At 34.1% G+C, this 18,670-nt stretch overlaps 1 protein-coding gene across 1 annotated transcript; it reads right to left on the bottom strand.

Annotated features, from left to right (window-relative positions):
* Positions 1-1,216: 1,216 nt before the first annotated feature.
* On the bottom strand, positions 1,217-5,992 carry LOC134699798 (perlucin-like). The gene is made up of 5 exons (XM_063561213.1): positions 5,901-5,992; positions 3,395-3,483; positions 2,975-3,065; positions 2,362-2,584; positions 1,217-1,320 (listed from the first exon to the last, which is right to left on the bottom strand). The coding sequence occupies exons 1-5, from the start codon at positions 5,950-5,952 to the stop codon at positions 1,284-1,286; spliced, it is 492 nt and encodes a 163-aa protein (XP_063417283.1). The 5' UTR covers positions 5,953-5,992; the 3' UTR covers positions 1,217-1,283.
* Between the last annotated feature and the right edge of the window lie 12,678 nt (positions 5,993-18,670).

The raw sequence follows: 18,670 nt of genomic DNA, 5'->3' as shown, positions 1-18,670 counted from the left end.
TTTTTCTTGAAGTTGCTGAAATGGAACTGATACTATTTACGATGTTCCTAGCGTGGCACATATACTATTTAGGAGTTTCGTAACTTAAGACAGATACTGTTTATGAGGTTTCTGACTTAGGACACGTACCTTTAAGGAGGTTCCTGACTTGACACAGATACTATTTAGGAGTTTCGTAACTTAAGACAGATACTGTTTAGGAGGTTTCTGACTTGGGACACGTACCTTTTAGGAGGTTCCTGACTTGGCACATATACTATTTAGGAGTTTCGTAACTTAAGACAGATACTGTTTAGGAGGATTCTGACTTGGGACACGTACCTTTTAGGAGGTTCCTGACTTGGCACAGATACTATTTAGGAGTTTCGTAACTTAAGACAGATACTGTTTAGGAGGTTTCTGACTTGGGACACGTACCTTTTAGGAGGTTCCTGACTTGGCACAGATACTATTTAGGAGTTTCGTAACTTAAGACAGATACTGTTTAGGAGGTTTCTGACTTGGGACACGTACCTTTTAGGAGGTTCCTGACTTGGCACAGATTCTATTTAGGAGTTTCGTAACTTAAGACAGATACTGTTTAGGAGGTTTCTGACTTGGGACACGTACCTTTTAGGAGGTTCCTGACTTGGCACAGATACTATTTAGGAGTTTCGTAACTTAAGACAGATACTATTTAGGAGGTTTCTGACTTGGGACAGATACTATTTAGAAGTTTCATGACTTGGGACAGACACTATTTACGAGGTTCTTTACTTGTGAAAGATACTATTTTGGAGGTTTCAATCTTGGGACAGATAATATTTAGGAAGTTCCTGAAACGGAACAACTACTATTTAGGAAGTTCCTGAAACGGAACAACTACTATTTAGGAAGTTCCTGAAACGGAACAACTACTATTTAGGAAGTTCCTGACATGGTACAGGTACATGAAAATGGGGCTGAGTAAACTCATTGGTTCTATATATTTGAAACCATTCAAAGTATCATTTAAACAAAAGTGCATATTAGAACATGGCCACACGTTGACCTATTGTTACTTACATTCACGTCATTTGATATTTAGATGTTAAATGTCTCATTCGTAATCTTACCCCATCTCCTTAATTTATATAAAATAAAACCCAGTGCATAAAAGAACTCTTACTAAAAATAACAATATTAAAGATAACAAAACATGATCTATAACATATAATATAAAAATCATTTGAACAAATTATATAACTGTTCACAGTTCTGAAAATTTATTTAGGATGTATTTGTTATTTGATGTAATTTGTCATTTATCCAATGATTTCACCACCGTCTATTTCTTCAGATCTGCAAACAAAAAAATAGTTCAAGAATTTATGTCGTTCAACTTAAAGGTATTGACATCACAATTAAAAAAAAAAAAGCACGGTGTATGAAGTCATACCGTCTAATTGTCAATTTGTGAATCTATCCTTCCATCCCACATTGGGTACCCCTTTTTCAGTTTTAAATTTAAAAATGCATAATATTACACATGGTTTCAGTACATATAATAACGATGATCATATGCATGCTATCATGATTTGGGGTTTCTTTAGATTTCCATCAATGAAAAATTGTTGAACTTTGACCAATCCTGAATACAGGCAACATGAAATGTCCCTTGAAGTTATGAGGGGTTCGTGCTGCTTAGTTTATATGTCGTGTCTTGTGTACTATTATGTGTCTATTTGTCTTTTTCGTTTTTAGCCATGGTGATGTCAGTTTATTTTCGATCTATGAGTTTGACTGTCCCTTTGGTATCTTTCGCCCCTCTTTTATGGTAAACTACTAATAAAAATATAAGGAGATGTGGTATGGTTGCCTGTGATACAGCTATCCACCGAAGTTCAAATGAACTGGATGCAATTAGTTGTTTGATAAATAGTGCATTCCTATCTGCTCAACACCTACAGATTCCAAACTAGAGTATTTTATTAGCAGAAACTTCAAAGTTTGTGTACGTTTAAAGTCAACATAGAATTTCAATACTTGCACATAGCTTAGAACTTAGTATATCAAGACTGCGACTTCTATACTACTAAAACACGTGAGTAAAATAATGTAAGTGTGTTATAAAAGTCTCAAATGAAGATAACACCTTGGCGTATATCTATTGTTTTCAAAAACTATGTGGACATATTTTGGATATCATAGTGTTTTTATTATATCAACCTACGCATTGTTATTTTATTGAATAAATAATTTAGAAAGTTTGAGAATATTACACATTTTCCTTCGAATGGCTGGAACCACACCAGTCCTTCTTTTTGAAATATATATTGTTTTCTTATCGTTATATGTAATTGATGTATGGATACTGATACTATATAGCCGTTTTGTACTTACGGTCTTTCACAGATAAAATATTTTCTGTGTTCACAGGTTTCATCATTCCAGTTCCAACCCACATTCTTGGAAAGTTCTAAGCAATTTTCTCCTTGTCCCTTGTCAGGTTGACCTGGTGCCCAGTTTGTGTAGGTAAATTTGGTATGAGTTTTAGCCCACATCCATTCACTCTCAGTTACTATATCGTTTCCACCAAGCCAAAACTTCGGCGGATCATAACTACCTGCAAGTTATAACAATGTGCGATATCATCATCCTTTTTGTTTATTTTTTACATGAATGATCTAGATAGTTTTCTATTAAATTCTTTGATTTCTTAACATGGACGGAATGACAGGATATTCAACAGCTTACATTGATACATTTTTACAAAGGTTTCTGTGTGTTTCCATATGCTGATGGTATGTTTGTGTCTACCTACTTGGTTTTATAGCATAATACCACAGTGACCGTTACCATTCCTTAACACCTGAGATCATCCAAGTTTTTGGGAGGGACCGTGTCGCTCAGTCTTTTTTTTTTAGCCATGGTTTATTTTCGACTTATGAGTTTTTATATCACTCTTGTATCTTTCACCTTTTTTTTGGCAGCTTGTTTTAATGCATCTTCTTACCTCCAAGGTTTTGTAACATTCCATGTACGAAATGATCCTCTACCGCTGTCTCTAAATTCGCCAGTTCTGATCCCATTGCTCGGCAATATATCTATTATAATTTAAACAAACATGATAAATTCTAGGGTATTGAAAGTGTAAGTCGCTCAATTATATTACGCTTGTCATTAATTAAACGTTGATGTACGTGATCTCAAACGGCATTTAAATTTAAAGAGAAGTTTACTTATCACTTGATCAAATAAACATTTTATTAAAAAAAGTTAATGCAAAAAAGTGTGTCCATCTTGTTTTCCAAACTTAGTAAAAAAAATCAATTGAACTTCTATCACTCTAATTATACATGGAATATGGTGTTTCTACAGCTTAAATTAGATTTTAGTTACTCATATATTTGTTACTCATATATTCGTTACTCACGGTTGCTTCAGCCCATGTCGCAAATGTTCTTATCATTTTGTAACAAGACTCGTCATGTTTCAGGTAACCATTTGGACATAGACAATATGCTAAAAATATATTAACAAACTGACGAAAGCAATAATGGAACAATTAATGAAATAAGTGTTGCATGTTTATACATTCAAGTTCCTAGTGTTGTTTACATAAAATTTAGTTCGTCGTACGTAAGTAGTTCATGAATATTCATGACATGTGACCATTTGTCCGCACTTAAAACCCGTGCGGTCATCTTTCTGACCATCGACTCTCGATATAGCCTAAAGTAGACACGTGTATTCACGGTTGATTTAATGTGAATTTGTAATTGGAATTATGATATTATTGTTATTATGTTTGTATGTGGTACATACATTGTTGTATTATATAGAATTAAAGGTTATAGCGAGTAGCAAACCTACTTTATGTCGTTTGTTCTTTGTTAAGGCCATAGAATATTAATTACTTTATATTCGGACGAACGTAGTGAGGGAGAATATAACTATAATTTCTATTTGAGAGTGTTGTTTGTCAGTACCTTTAAATTTTCACTTAGAGTGTTGTTTGTCAGTACATTTAAATTGAGAGTGTTGTTTGCTTAAAATACTACTTGACGGTGTTATTTTCCTATAACTGCCAGTTGATGGTGTTATTTTCCTATAACTGCCAGTTGATGGTGTTGTTTTCCTATAACTGCCAGTTGATGTTGTTGTTTTCCTATAACTGCCAGTTGATTGTGTTGTTTTCCTATAACTGCCAGTTGATGTTGTTGTTTTCCTATTATTGCCAGTTGATGGTGTTATTTTCCGATAACTGCCAGTTGATGGTGTTATTTTCCTATAACTGCCAGTTGATGGTGTTATTTTCCTATAACTGCCAGTTGATGTTGTTGTTTTCCTATAACTGACAATTGATGGTGTTATTTTCCTATAACTGCCAGTTGATGGTGTTGTTTTCCTATAACTGCCAGTTGATGTTGTTGTTTTCCGATAACTGCCAATTGATGGTGTTGCTTTCCTATAACTGCCAGTTGATGGTGTTATTTTCCGATAACAGCCAGTTGATGGTGTTATTTTCCTATAACTGCCAGTTGATGGTGTTGTTTTCCTATAACTGCCAGTTGATGGTGTTGTTTTCCTATAACTGCCAGTTGATGTTGTTGTTTTCCGATAACTGCCAGTTGATTGTGTTGCTTTCCTATAACTGCCATTTGATTGTGTTGCATTCCTATAACTGCCAGTTGATTGTGTTGCTTTCCTATAACTGCCAGTTGATGTTGTTGTTTTCCGATAACTGCCAGTTGATGGTGTTGTTTTCCTATAACTGCCAGTTGATGTTGTTGTTTTCCGATAACTGCCAGTTGATTGTGTTGCTTTCCTATAACTGCCAGTTGATTGTGTTGCTTTCCTATAACTGCCAGTTGGTTGCGTTGCTTTCCTATAACTGCCAGTTGGTTGTATTGCTTTCCTATAACTGCCAGTTGGTTGTGTTGCTTTCCTATAACTGCCAGTTGGTTGTGTTGCTTTCCTATAACTGCCAGTTGGTTGTGTTGCTTTCCTATAACTGCCAGTTGGTTGTGTTGCTTTCCTATAACTGCCAGTTGGTTGTGTTGCTTTCCTATAACTGCCAGTTGGTTGTGTTGCTTTCCTATAACTGCCAGTTGGTTGTGTTGCTTGCTTATGACTTTTAGTTAATAGTTGTTATTGCTTATGACTTTAATTTGATAGTGTCGTTTGCCTATCACTGCCAGTTCATTATGTTGTTTGCTTATACTTTTTAGATGATAGTGTTATTTGCCTATAACTGCCGATTGATGATGTTGTTTGCCTATAACTTTTAGTTGATAATGTTGTTTGCTTTTTACTTTTAGTTAATAGTTGTTATTTGCTTATAATTTCTTTTTAGAGTGTTGTTCGCCTATTACTGCCAGTTGATAGTATTGTTTGCTTATAACTTCTAGTTGTCCTCTTCTGTCGAAGACACACACATTCAGTAGAAAAATATCAATATAACTGCTCTTTAGTTGATTAGTCAAATACATCAACAGTTAATTCTAAATAAAAATGCAGAATAAATGTAGTTACTTCATAATTCTTATGGAATAGTTAAATCTTGGGGTGGAGAGAGCCAATCGTCGGGCAAAAATATAGATATAAAACACCTCCTTCAGTGTTTGTAAATCTTTGGCTTATGTTTGTATATATATACATTGATTTTTCAACAGTCTCTTACTTAACCATGTTAACGTCAAGTGCCAACCATTTCATGCGTATTCATGACGATATATACATCAAACATTTTCACTGAAGATAAACACCTCACTTTAAGTATCTATTTAAGCTGTCTCAATATTTTACCAAAGATATCGACGGAGTTTAAAGATTTATCGACGATACATGTCTGTATTGACAAATTCATCCATTGAAATTGCTGCTGTAAAAACCGAATATGCGAGAAAAAAATGGCAGTATAAAAAATAACATCTTACCATAATTTACCAGAAATAGTGCAATCAAAGGAGCTTTAATTAAAGTAAACATTGTCTTTCCATTCACACTTCCTTATCTCACAATGATAACACCGACCTTAATGATTGACATGAAATAAGTCAACAAATAGGCTAGATGTTGTGATAAATTTGGTCAGTAGGACTAAGATAATATTGCTATTAATATAGGTCTGATATTTTTGGTGTATACATAAACTCATCATAGATACCAGGATTGAAATTTGAAATATACGCGTTTCGTCTGCAATAGACTCATTAGTGATGCTCGAATCAAAAATGATTTCTTCTTTCTTTTTCCTTGTTCATGTTGTTTAAGCAAAATATCTTGAAGAACTTGTTATTGATGTATACGTTTGATATATTGCACATTGTAAGCAACGAATAATTATCATTCCTCACAGTTGTGTTTTCAAATAGTGGAGAATTGCGCCACTTGTTATAAGTTATCCAATTTATTAGTGTTAAATAAATAACGAAACATATTCTGGATTTTGAAGTAAAAGAGTTTTAGCAAATCTAAATTGTTAATTTATTACATTTTGAACGAAACAAATAATTATCCTTCCTCATGTTTTCTGTTTAAAAATAATTTAGTATTACTTATAACTAAAATACGTATTTAAAGACGTTTGGAATTCTTAACTTGTTTTGCAATTAAGTGAATTGATGTTCAATGATTCTTGCCAAATCTTGTTTTCAAAGATTTTCTCTCATTAATCACGACGGGAATGTTTGTATATTCCAAATTAAACATATCAATTGTGCAGCCATACTTTCCCCTTAATGTATCGCACCATTACCAAAGCTTTGAATAATGACTGTTTTTTAATAATGTTTTACTCATATAATAGGTACAATCTCAAAACTTTTTCATGCACATTTCACCCTATAACGAATCATCGCAATTATCTTAAACTGTTGGAATAAAATTTCACTTGAGTCTATTGTATACAGTGAAACAGTATGTATTCTATAATAGTCCATATCTTGTCAATTTTGTTTGCCATACAACATATTATAGCTGCTAGACCATCATGTTCAGTGAAGAACTGTCTGGAAGTTCGAATGCCGCTTTTGTCCAACAACTTAAAGGCTCCGTTGATTGCTGATTTAGACGTATCATCGATGAACCAACAACTAAAGGAATATATCGACGACAGCATTAACTATACATTTAGTCACAAAATCGAAGACGTTGTCGATTCAAAGCAAGACCTGTTGCAGACGTCGATGTTGAGTCATTATGAAAGGAATCTGAATGAGACAAAGACTATATATAATAAACAAATGCATAACATTATCACAGGCATAGAACAAAAACAGGATGGATTGATCTTACAAATTCAAAATTACTCATTACAATTAAACAACAGTAAATATATGTTTGAAAAGGAAGTTCAAAGTTCTTTCGACAATGTAGACCAACAGCTAGCAAACTTGAAGTTATCTATGTTTTCGGAATATGTTAGAGATCTTCAGACTACAAAATCTGTTTATGAAAAGAAATATGCAGAGTTTGTAAGTGACTTGAAATCACAATTCGCAGACTTTTCAAAAGGTCTTCGAGAAGAATTTGATATGATAAAAACTAAAAGTGAAAACCAGTACCACGAGATGATGGCATGGAAGGATATTATGACTGAACATAGGGGTAAGATTTTTGATAATTTAATAATAGAAAATATATATGATATTCTATACAATCGACCCCCTTGGTGGTCTCGTGAGAGCGTGTTCTCGTCGTGTGCGAGAGGTCGTAGGTTTGAAACCCGATCGAATAAAAAACAAAGACGTTCAAATAGTATTTGTTGTTACAATACTAAGCACGCGGCATTCATGAGTAAGTGTAAAGACTGGTCGGCTCGTAATAAGAATAATGTGTCCGGGTAAGGCGACTTTTCGTCTTGCGAATTACTACCTTGTGAACCAAAACGTACATCAAATACGGCTCACTGTGTCGGTCTAGTACAACGCAGGGTTAATATTCTTATCACATTTTTTAGATGTTGTAGTTCTGAATATGCACTAAACGAACAATAACGATCAGTAAGACAATGTCTTCAAATGAATGAAACGGCCAATATAAGTTAAATATAAAAATTGTTTGCCCCTAAAAACACCGTTTTATTCAGTTTAACCTTTATGGAAAATTTGCATAAGTGTGGCGAAAGAGCTAAAAAAGTAAGGAAATCTATAAACATATCATGGTGATGGATATTGCTAACCATAGATTATTCAGACCCGTTTTTGAACATTCGGAGGAACTACAAAAACGTTCATTCTTCAACTTGAAGTTCACAAACAAGGGTATTGATGCTATATATATAAGTAATATTCTTTACCATAAAAGAGTAAAAAGCAACATTCCTTCTTACTTTAAGGATCAATCTTCTCCTATAGTATCGTATTCCTACACCAACCCTGTAGCATCTAAAAAATTTAATCACAAAAAAGTGTTGCAGGATCTAAATATTGATGACTTCAAAACTAAAACACCTGATTGTGCCTGTTCACATTCCCATTTCGTGTATAATCCTGCTGGCCATGTAATTTCTGGAGACCTAAACATTGTTAATAACTACAAGTTCAGACAACTTTTGTTGAAGGGTTCGAAATACAGAGAGCCACACCCAATCAATTGGAAGCAGAACTTCAAACTACTAATGGATTCTGTTGAGGGTTATGCAAAAGACTGGGCAAAAAGGGAAAAAGTTGAGGTTGACACTCTTTCGGAGTGGGTAAAATCAGTGAGGTCATTGATTCAGATAAGAGTAAGTAAGCTTAAAGGGTCAATGAGCACCAAAGCTCCTTCCGTCTTTAAAGACCCTCAGGTCATAGAAGAGTTATCTTGCCTCCATGACAAATATGTTGTCGTTCCAGCTGACAAAGCCTCAAACAATATTGTTTTTGTTTGCAAGAAACCCTCCATTAACTGCCTGATTAAGAAACTGGGGATAAATAATACACTTAGAAATCCTACATATACACTAAGTACGCTTACGAAGCAGGAGATCCTGGAAAACCACAAATCGGTTCTAATCTCCTTTGGTGTTAATCCAAAGGATGAAGACCACAATCTTCCATCCTTATATTGGATTCTTAAGCTTCACAAGAATCCTTATAAGGAAAGGTATATTGCAGGTTCTTCCAAGTGTTCCACTAAACCCCTTTCTAAAGTTTTTACTGCCATACTCACTGCAGTCAAAGAAGGACTTTAGAAATATTCCAAAGAGGCTTATTCAAGAAGTGGTGTTAATCAGATGTGGATACTGAAAAATTCAAAAGATTTATTGGTGAATTTACAATCTCAATCATTAAAACATTGTACCAACATTAAAGCTTTGATTTTTCAACTCTTTATACCACTATTCCACATACTAAACTTAAAGCTCGACTGAAAGAACTCGTCAGATTATGTTTCTTTAGCAAAAAGGGCACTAGACGTTTTAAATATCTAGTTTTGTGAAAAATTATACAGAGTCAAGGAACAAATATACCGACGAGGATATCACTGCCATGCTGGACTTTTTAATTGACAACATATTTGTAAAATTTGGAGGTTTGGTCTTCCAACAGACTATTGTAATCCCAATTGGTACCAACTGCGCTCCTCTACTTGCAGATTTAGCCAAGTCTTTTAATTTCTCCTTTCGGTATATTGATGATGTACTGTTTCTTTATAATGGTAGATTCAGTGATCACTTACATTTAATATATCCAAGTGAACTTGAAATTAAAGATACTACCGACACAGATAAATCTGCTTAATATTTAGACCTTTTTTTCCTCGAAATGACTACTGATGGTAGGTTGAATACCAAAATTTATGACAAACGCGATGATTTTAATTTTCCTATAGTCAATTTTCCATTTCTGTGTAGCAACATCCCAGCGGCACCAGCATATGGAGTATATGTGTCTCAATTGATACGTTACTCTAGAGCTAGCTCAAAGTACGCTGATTTTGTTGAACGAGGAATACTGCTTTCTGAAAGTTGCTAAGTTGGCCATTATGACAAAAGTGTATCAGAAATCATATCTGATATTCTTCCCCAGTCATAATAACCTTCCATCATTACCGGACTGAACAAAGAAATAACACGACGGGTGCCGTATACGGTGCGGGAAATGCGTACCCTTCCGGAGCACATTATTTCACTCCCAGTTTTTAGTGGAGTTCGTGTTGTTTCTTAATTATTATTTATAACTGTTGATGTAAATTTCCTTTGGTTTTTGTGAGTCTTTGTCTACTCCTTGGTTTTGATTGTTATTGTCTTTTGATTACTGTAAACCAATTATTTTCGCGGATACTTTTTTTCGCGTTTTACCCTTTCATGACAACTTCGCGGCTATTTAATTTCGCGATTTTCTGATTGACTTGATGAAGTTTAAAAAGGAAATATCCTGTCTTTACATATTCGCGACGATTTAAATTCGCGTTATTTTTTTACTCGCGAAAGTCGCGAAAATAATTTGGTTTACAATATGTCCAAGTGTGGTAAAAATCCAGGATGTTTTGTGAATCCAATAGATGTTTTAAAATCTTTACCTGCAGACTGTTATGTTAACTGGAAGAAAACTATAAGTCCATTTATAAGCAATATACGGAAATGAAGAAATATTTTTACAGCTTCTATCCAAGTTTGGTAACAATATCAAAAAAATTAACCACAGAGTGAATATATGTGGACGCCGCCATCGAAGACGCAATCATGTATAGGATGGCTGTCTCGTTTTTTATGTCTTAAGTCGTTTTAGTCGCAGAGGTGACAGAAAGATGTGGAATGAGACTCCTCTCCACGAGAAACCAAATGACACCGATATTAACAACAATAGGTCACCGTACGGACTTCAACAATGAGAAAAGCCGTAACAACATAGTTAAAATTTGGTCAATTCGGCTAACCGGACGAATAGTGCTGGGACCATTGCCATGCGCATGTCAATTTATTTGCGTACGGAAGTGTGTGTAATATTATCTTCAGCAGCACCAGGGGGTCTCTTGTAATCCTATCACTGATTTTCAACTTTGAGATCATGGCTGAAAACGGCGATATCAATATTTGTGATAAATTTTCGTTTTTCATACTGATTAGACCGTTGGTTTTCCCGTTTGAATGGTTTAATACTAGTCATTTTTGGGGACCCTTTATAGCTTGCTGTTCGGTGTGAGCCAAGGCTACCTGCTGAAGACCGTGCTTTTAATAATGGTTTACTTTTACAACTTGTGACTTGGATGGAGAGTTGTCTCATCTTCTCATATCTATAATAATTTTATACCTTTTTCAACTAGACCAAATCATTACGTTAACTTAGAATGCACGAGTCAATCACGACCCAAGTTTGTTTTACAAATAATGTCTTCCTTCTTCTTACAATGTGAAGCCATTGATAAAGAAATAAATATGGACTATATATGAATTTGTTTATACATTATACATTGTCCACATTGGACTATATATGAAGAAAACAACAATTTCAATTACCAGTAACAAGATGGTGGCCTTACAATTTAAGATTGCAAAACCTTGCTTTTTAGTTGTCCCTATATGTAATTTGCAACCCTCTGGTGCTGCTAAAGATAATATTTCACGCACACAGACATGCGCATTGTATTGGCCGGACAAATATCAACTGCCTTGACTATATGGTATGGGTTTTGTTCATAGGTTTTGTTCATAGGTTTTGTTTAATACAAAAGCACGGACGGTGGCATATAGTTGATATATAGTTGCTTACATACACGTTGTTCTCGGGTGAATAGTTGTCTCTTTATTTTTGCATGCTTATCCGTCGCTCTTCAACTTCCTGTATTCTCATATATTGATTCTTCCACTGCATCGAGTGTGATACAATATTTATCTACTCGAGACAGTTAAATTCTAAATTTTAAAACACGTTTTAAAAATTTGAAATTTAACTGTCGAGAGTGGATATATATCGTATTGCACGAGGTTTGGTGGTGGAATCTGTTTCTCTAATACTTTGTGGACGACATTCAGACAAACGTAATCCTTCTTTTCGATCGATCTGCTTAAATGTGTTCTTACTATGTGACGTCATTAGGTATGGTCGCCCTTTTTTCATGACGTCACAATAGGAATTTCAGTGGAAAACAAGAAAATTTGACGTCATACTAGTAATCAAATTTCGACCAAAAAAGAACTGATATAATAAAAATTAAAAACCAATTGTTCAGAGAACAATTGAAAGTCTTTCCACACCAAAGAAATTTGAATAAGAAGGTAGTTTCTTCATACTGATGCGATAAATAATGGTTTGATTATCTTTTTCAGTGATATAAGGGAGATAATATGCTACTTCCGGTGAAATGAATGTCACATCCGGTCTCATATGATAGCTTCTTTCACACTGATTCCAAAAATATATAGTTTATATATACTTTTGAATGTAGAATGGGAGATAATTGGCCACTTCCGGTTTGTTGGAAGTCATTTTTAGTCTTCAGTTATCTGTTCATGTATCTTTATGACAAAATATATGGATTCTGAGTACTTTTATGTGAAAAAATTGCAAAAAAAGCTACTTCCGGTTTTCCCAAGGTCACTTCCGGTAGCCATTTTTCAAGGTCATTTGTCACGTAACCTTTTGTATAAGGTCAAATGTCTTTATAATGAACTTAATTGAAGTTATTATCAAATAACCTCATATCAAGACATTTCAGGGGCATCAACTCCTATAAGATGCCATTTAATTGTATAAGACTAAATGTAGCATATCTTCAATACAATAAAGCTGACATTTTGCACTTGTTCTTTAATATGTATCTCTCAAAGTGTCAGAGAAAATGCAAAAACAAGCAAAAGTCACAATTGAGAACTTGACCTTGACCTTTGACCTTGACCTCATTTTCTAAGTAAGGACCTAGGGGACTCAATTAAAAACATTCCAGGGTTATACGGTTAACGGTTTAGGAGTTAAAAAAAACATACCGACAAATTTATTCCGTAAAGATAGATAACTCCTATAAAATTTCATCGAATCGCTTCGATCCAAATACGCCAAAAATTACTTAGGATGTAACGAACAATTTGTAAAAAGAATTTTGTCGCTATCTTTTTTTGTTACGAAGGAGATGCACACAGATGATAAACAGTGAATAGGAAGATAACTCTAACAAAGAAAATGGTTCGCCTTAGCAGGGTGAAATTTAAAAGCGCATTATTTATACGATACCATATGAGAAATATCTAAGCGACATATTGCGAAACAAACATTTATCGCAAGAATAAAATTTGGCGGAAAAAAAATTAATAATAATCAGAAGAAAAACAATAAGTCTTTCCACAGAAAAGTGGAAAGACTTAATAATGAACAGGTAAAAAAAATGATAAATCAGGGAAGAATTAGACAAATATGTTTTACACATAATGATCATGAATGAAATTTTATCACATTTTGGACAGGTTCCACAAATTTAGGCAACCTGACATTCCGTCCGAATCTTACATAAAACACGGTGGGTATGGTTGTCCTGCGAGAGAACGTACTGTGCTGGTGATTTGGTCCTGTCAGGTGCTGGTGGGTCCTGATTCTGTGCTGGTGGGTTTGTTTACATTGTACCAGAACGGCAATAAAACGACTGTTTTGTTGCTTAATTTTTCTCTGATGCGTCATAAGTACTATGCAAAGTATATTACAACAATTTTATATTGCAAAAGTCGTACAAGTTCGTTAAACGGAATTGTCCTGACGCTGTCCTGGTGATAAGAAAAACGGTCCTGGTACTGTGCTCCAATGTCCTGGTTTTGTGCCTTTATATTTTAGTTAAAAGATTAAAAGAAGCATATATTCAAGATCATTGATGCTGCATTGTTATTGACTAATTAACTGTTGTCTGCTTTCTTGAAAATATGTTAACGGGATTACGATCATTTTGCAAGATTACCAAAATACGTTGTAATTTATACAATACTTATATAATGCAGATGATGTGGTATGTTTGTTGTCAATGGAAAAATTTCCATAAAAAAACACAGAAAGTATGTGTTAACAACCATACGTCATCGTACGACCTTCAACAATAACCGATAAAATAAAAATGTAAAAGGTTTTGCATAAAAATGGAGAGCAAAAATATAGAACAAAGGACTTACTGAGCGTTTGAATCATATGTCTTTAGCAGCTTTAAACACATTTATTTGTGAACAATTGAGTGATGACTATAAGAATGACAATAGTATTGCGGGTTTGCTTGTTTTGGTTTTTTTCGGGGGGGGGGGGGGGGGGGATGGGGGATAAGTTAAAGCGAGGTTACAGTGAAAGTTTTAAGCTTGGAATAGTTTCCCGTAAGATTTAAAAGTTGTATTTTAAAAGAAAAATGTATCTTATAGCTATTAAGAATCACTTGCTGTATCTGTAAGATATTTTCAACATTTTGTTTTGTCTGAAGGGTTATCAGGTATTTTTTTTCGAAAACCTAGTACACACTAACAAAACTAAGATTTCTTAGCTTTTTCATTTCAAAATTCCAAAATAGCTTGTTAGCTAAACCGTGAGGTCATTGTTAGGTAAGGTAAAGTACCCTCCTTTCGAAGTAGCCTGGTCCTACAGACAGAAAGATGTGTCATTTGTCGGACTAGTCTACTCTTAAAGTAGGGTAGTGTACATAACTTACAATGATTTTTCTGTTCAGCAAGCAAGATAACCAAAGTAATCCCTTTGTCTACACACTCATTGAAATTGGCTGTAATATTGCAAAAGTTCAAGCGATTGGGGCAAACTTACCGAGTAAAAAAAATCAAAATGTCTATCTACCTTGCACATTTTAGAAAATTTAGATCAGATAACGAATCTGGCTCCAGCAACATTTATAAGCAATTTAAGATTTTGACCCTCACAGTTTCCATTCACCACAAATATTCTCGTTACAACGAATCATTTAAATACAAAAATACGAGTTGCAGCCTTTGGTTATCTATTTTAAAATAATTGTATACGGATAAAGTTATGAAAGGCAGCAGGGTCACCTGGGTGAGGAGTCCATGTCATCTGAAATAAATGCTAAGCATATATCTAGATAGCGACAGATAACCATGACATTAAAAAACTCTCTTCTTTTCGATTTTTTTCGAACAAATTGACACATAAAATGAATTATATAGTATTGTGGAATTTTTAACTTGTGTTCAATTCATTGGTTACACCTTTTACTAGAATAAAAATCCTGTCAAGTATGAGCAGGGTAAAATATTTCAGAAAAGAAGATGGAAATGTGAAAGTTTCAGTGCGTCAGGTGCAACAACATACGAACAGCTAACATGCCTCGTCAGGGTGGAAGCTAAAAAGTCCACGAAAATTTGATATAAAACCTTTATTCGTTCCAACAGAGTTAATGATATTTTGTTGAGGATTTAACCATCTACGACAACAAGATTTTTTTTTTAGAATTTACAGCTCTTCTATAAATACATGCAAAGCAAACCTTGATTAAATTCCTTGCTATGATTGTTTGGATGGTTGTAAACGACAGGTAAGTATGTTTACTATATACTAGAATTTGTTTGGACAATAAACATTAACTTCAATTCCTGTCAGTTTGTATTTGTCCAATCAAATCCCAGTATGTATTGAAACTCCGCCTACCTATTGTTTGAAAATATCTTTGGAGCAAACATAGCAAGCAAGTCAATCAAAGTTATTTTTTGCATGCTTTTAAAGAAGAGTTTTACTATATAATGCAAAGAAGCGTTTAAGTCTTTCGCCAAAAAATACTATCAATTTCTTTTTGTCCTATCTAAACTTCCGTACCATTTCCTTCCATTCATGATCATTAAATTGAAGTGTAAAATATTTCTTGGTACCTTCTTAATTCCTTTATAAGTCTTATGTAAACATAATCATGACAATAACTATTGTGAGCACAAGATTCACTGCACACTTTTAATTAAAGTTCTGCTTAATCAAACATTAAAATGTGAACTTAAGTTTTGAGACTTTTTTAATCGACACGATTGGGATTTTTGCATATGAGAACATGGTTTATCTGTTAGTTGAAAATGCGGCTTTGAACTAGCTTTCAGTACCTGTGAGCATTTGTTGTTCAATAATGTGTGTCTTTGTGTTATTATTTTTGTGATAAATTGTTGTGTTGCTACACCACTGTAACAATGAAGGAGGAAATGGGGGGTTGGGGGGTTGGGGGGGGGGGGGGGTTGGGTGGGGGGTTGGTTGGTTGAGTAAGTGGGGAGGGGTATGCAGAGCGCTAACAAACATGTCTATGCAGCATGGGCTTTGATCATTGTTGAAGCATCAATGTAAGGGGCATTTAATATCTTAATAAAACTATTTTTATTTCAGATAGTTTATATTGTTATCTGATATTGGACGAAAGAGCCCTGTTATGTAATTGTGTAATACAAGTAACGATCATTTGAAAACACATATTAACAGCCAAATGGATGCACAAGAGCTAAAATAGGAGTCATAGATCCTATTGACAATAATTATCTGCCCAATTTTATTGATTTTGTAACATTTGTTTCAAATATGAGCAACTTCTTATCCAAAATCACCAGCACCGTATCAGGACCCACCAGCACAATGACAGGACCCACCTGCACAGTATCAGGACATGAATAAATTGAAAAAATGCTAAATTTTAATAAATTGCAATGTTTTTTCACAAAATAGTTTTGTCGTGTGGATTGCGGTATAGAAAGCGGACTCTATGAGCATTTTTGTTTTATTTTTTCAGTTCGAGATTTTCTGAAAATGAGCATTTTTGTGTTACGCTTACTGAATCAGTTTAGAGGGTTAACTTTTTAATGGTTTACATATGAACCCATAAGAAACAAAATTGAAAAATCTCAACTGTTTTCTTCTATTTTTTATGAGTGAAAACGTCAAAAATCATCATTTTTGTCTTTGTTTACATTTTTTCATTGATCACCAGCACCCGTCAGGACCGAATCACCAGCACAGAACATTCTCTCGCAGGACAACCATACCCACCGTGTAACATAACATAATCGATCATAATCACAGGCACCATATCACAGGCATAGAAAAAAAAAATGGGACGAGTTTAACTCACAAATACAAAATCATTACTCATTACAATTTAACAGCAGTAACTTTATTTTTGAAAAAGAAGTTCAAAATTCATTTGACAATCTAGATCGACAACTAGAAAACCTGAAATTAACGATTTCGGAATATGTTAGAGATCACAGAATACAAAATCAGTTGATGAAAAGAAATATACAGAGTTTGTTAGTGAATTAAAATCACAGTTCACAGACTTTATGAAATGTCTTCGAGAGGAGTTCGAAATGATAAAAATAAAATGTGAAAACCAGTACCACGAGATGATAGCATGAAAAGATAATATAACTGAATATAGGGGTAAGATTTTTGATCATTTAGTAATATTAAAATTGAGAATGGAAATGGGGAATGTGCCAAAGAGACAACAACCCGACCATAGAAAAAAACAACAGCAGAAGGTCACCAACAGTTCTTCAATGTAGCGAGAAATTTCCGCACCCGGAGGCGTCCTTCGACTGGCCCCTAAACAAATATATACTAGTTCAGTGATAATGAACGCCATACTAATTTCCAAATTGTACACAAGAAACTAAAATTAAAATAATACAAGACTAACAAAGGCCAGAGGCTCCTGACTTGGGACAGGCGCAAAAATGCGGTGGGGTTAAACATGTTTGTGAGATCTCAACTCTCCCCCTATACCTCTAGCCACTGTAGAAAAGTAAACGCATAACAATACGCACATTAAAATTCAGTTCAAGAGAAGTCCGAGTCTGATGTCAGAAGATGTATCCAAAGAAAATAAACAAAATGACAATAATACATAAATAACAACAGACTACTAGCAGTTTTTTTTTTTGGTATAATATTCTATACTACCGACCTCATTGATGGTCTCGTATTAACTAACTGTTCGGGAATAACTTTTTTTGCTTGTATTTGGCGCGATTTTACTCGTCAAAATGACACATAGCTGGTGACGTCATGTTTATTAACGTCTGGAAAATATGGCGGCCACCTCCAATTGACTTTTTGCTATGTGGAGTGCCTATGCCTTATCAAAACAACCCTGATATTTCCGTTCAAAATAAGGAAAATGAAAAACCAATGAATGCTGTCACACATTCTAATCAATACCAATATTTTTTTGTATGTGTTTATTAGAAAGCATATACGCATGGATAGATATCACAAAAGCTATATCAATATAACCATCCAAATGATACAATTCAACAATCAATGTAATTGGTTAAATTTCTGAATATTTCGACAGAATCAGAAAAAAAGCAGTTTAAAAAACCTAATCATTCGATGGGTTACAAAATACACTATAATACAATGAAAAATGTTTCAATTGATTAACAATTATCTAATAACTAATCTACATATATAGAATAATTTTATCTAATACTAAATTGTGTAGTCATGATCTCCAATCCGATATAATAAATACATAGTTATTAAATCTTATAGCATGCAATAGTAATCTATTGTTAAACAACAGAACTGCTCTCTTGAAGCATATGATTTGCTCATCGGTACACATCTACGGTGTTGATAAGTTTAAATGTACGTCTTAAAATTACTGGGCACAGTTTTGAGTATTACTGTACAATTATGTTTGTTTTTCATTTTAAGAATCAAAGGGGTATCATATCGCTCTCATAATTTGGTTGAACGTGATGTAATGTCAATGAAAGTATTTTTTGTTGTTGTTGCAACGGTGTTAACAATGTGTG

This window comes from Mytilus trossulus, unplaced genomic scaffold (assembly GCF_036588685.1).
Source record: "Mytilus trossulus isolate FHL-02 unplaced genomic scaffold, PNRI_Mtr1.1.1.hap1 h1tg000085l___fragment_1__unscaffolded, whole genome shotgun sequence".
Lineage (NCBI taxonomy): Eukaryota > Metazoa > Mollusca > Bivalvia > Mytilida > Mytilidae > Mytilus > Mytilus trossulus.
Note: the sequence above shows the minus strand (reverse complement) of the source record. Positions and strands in the feature narration are given on the sequence as shown.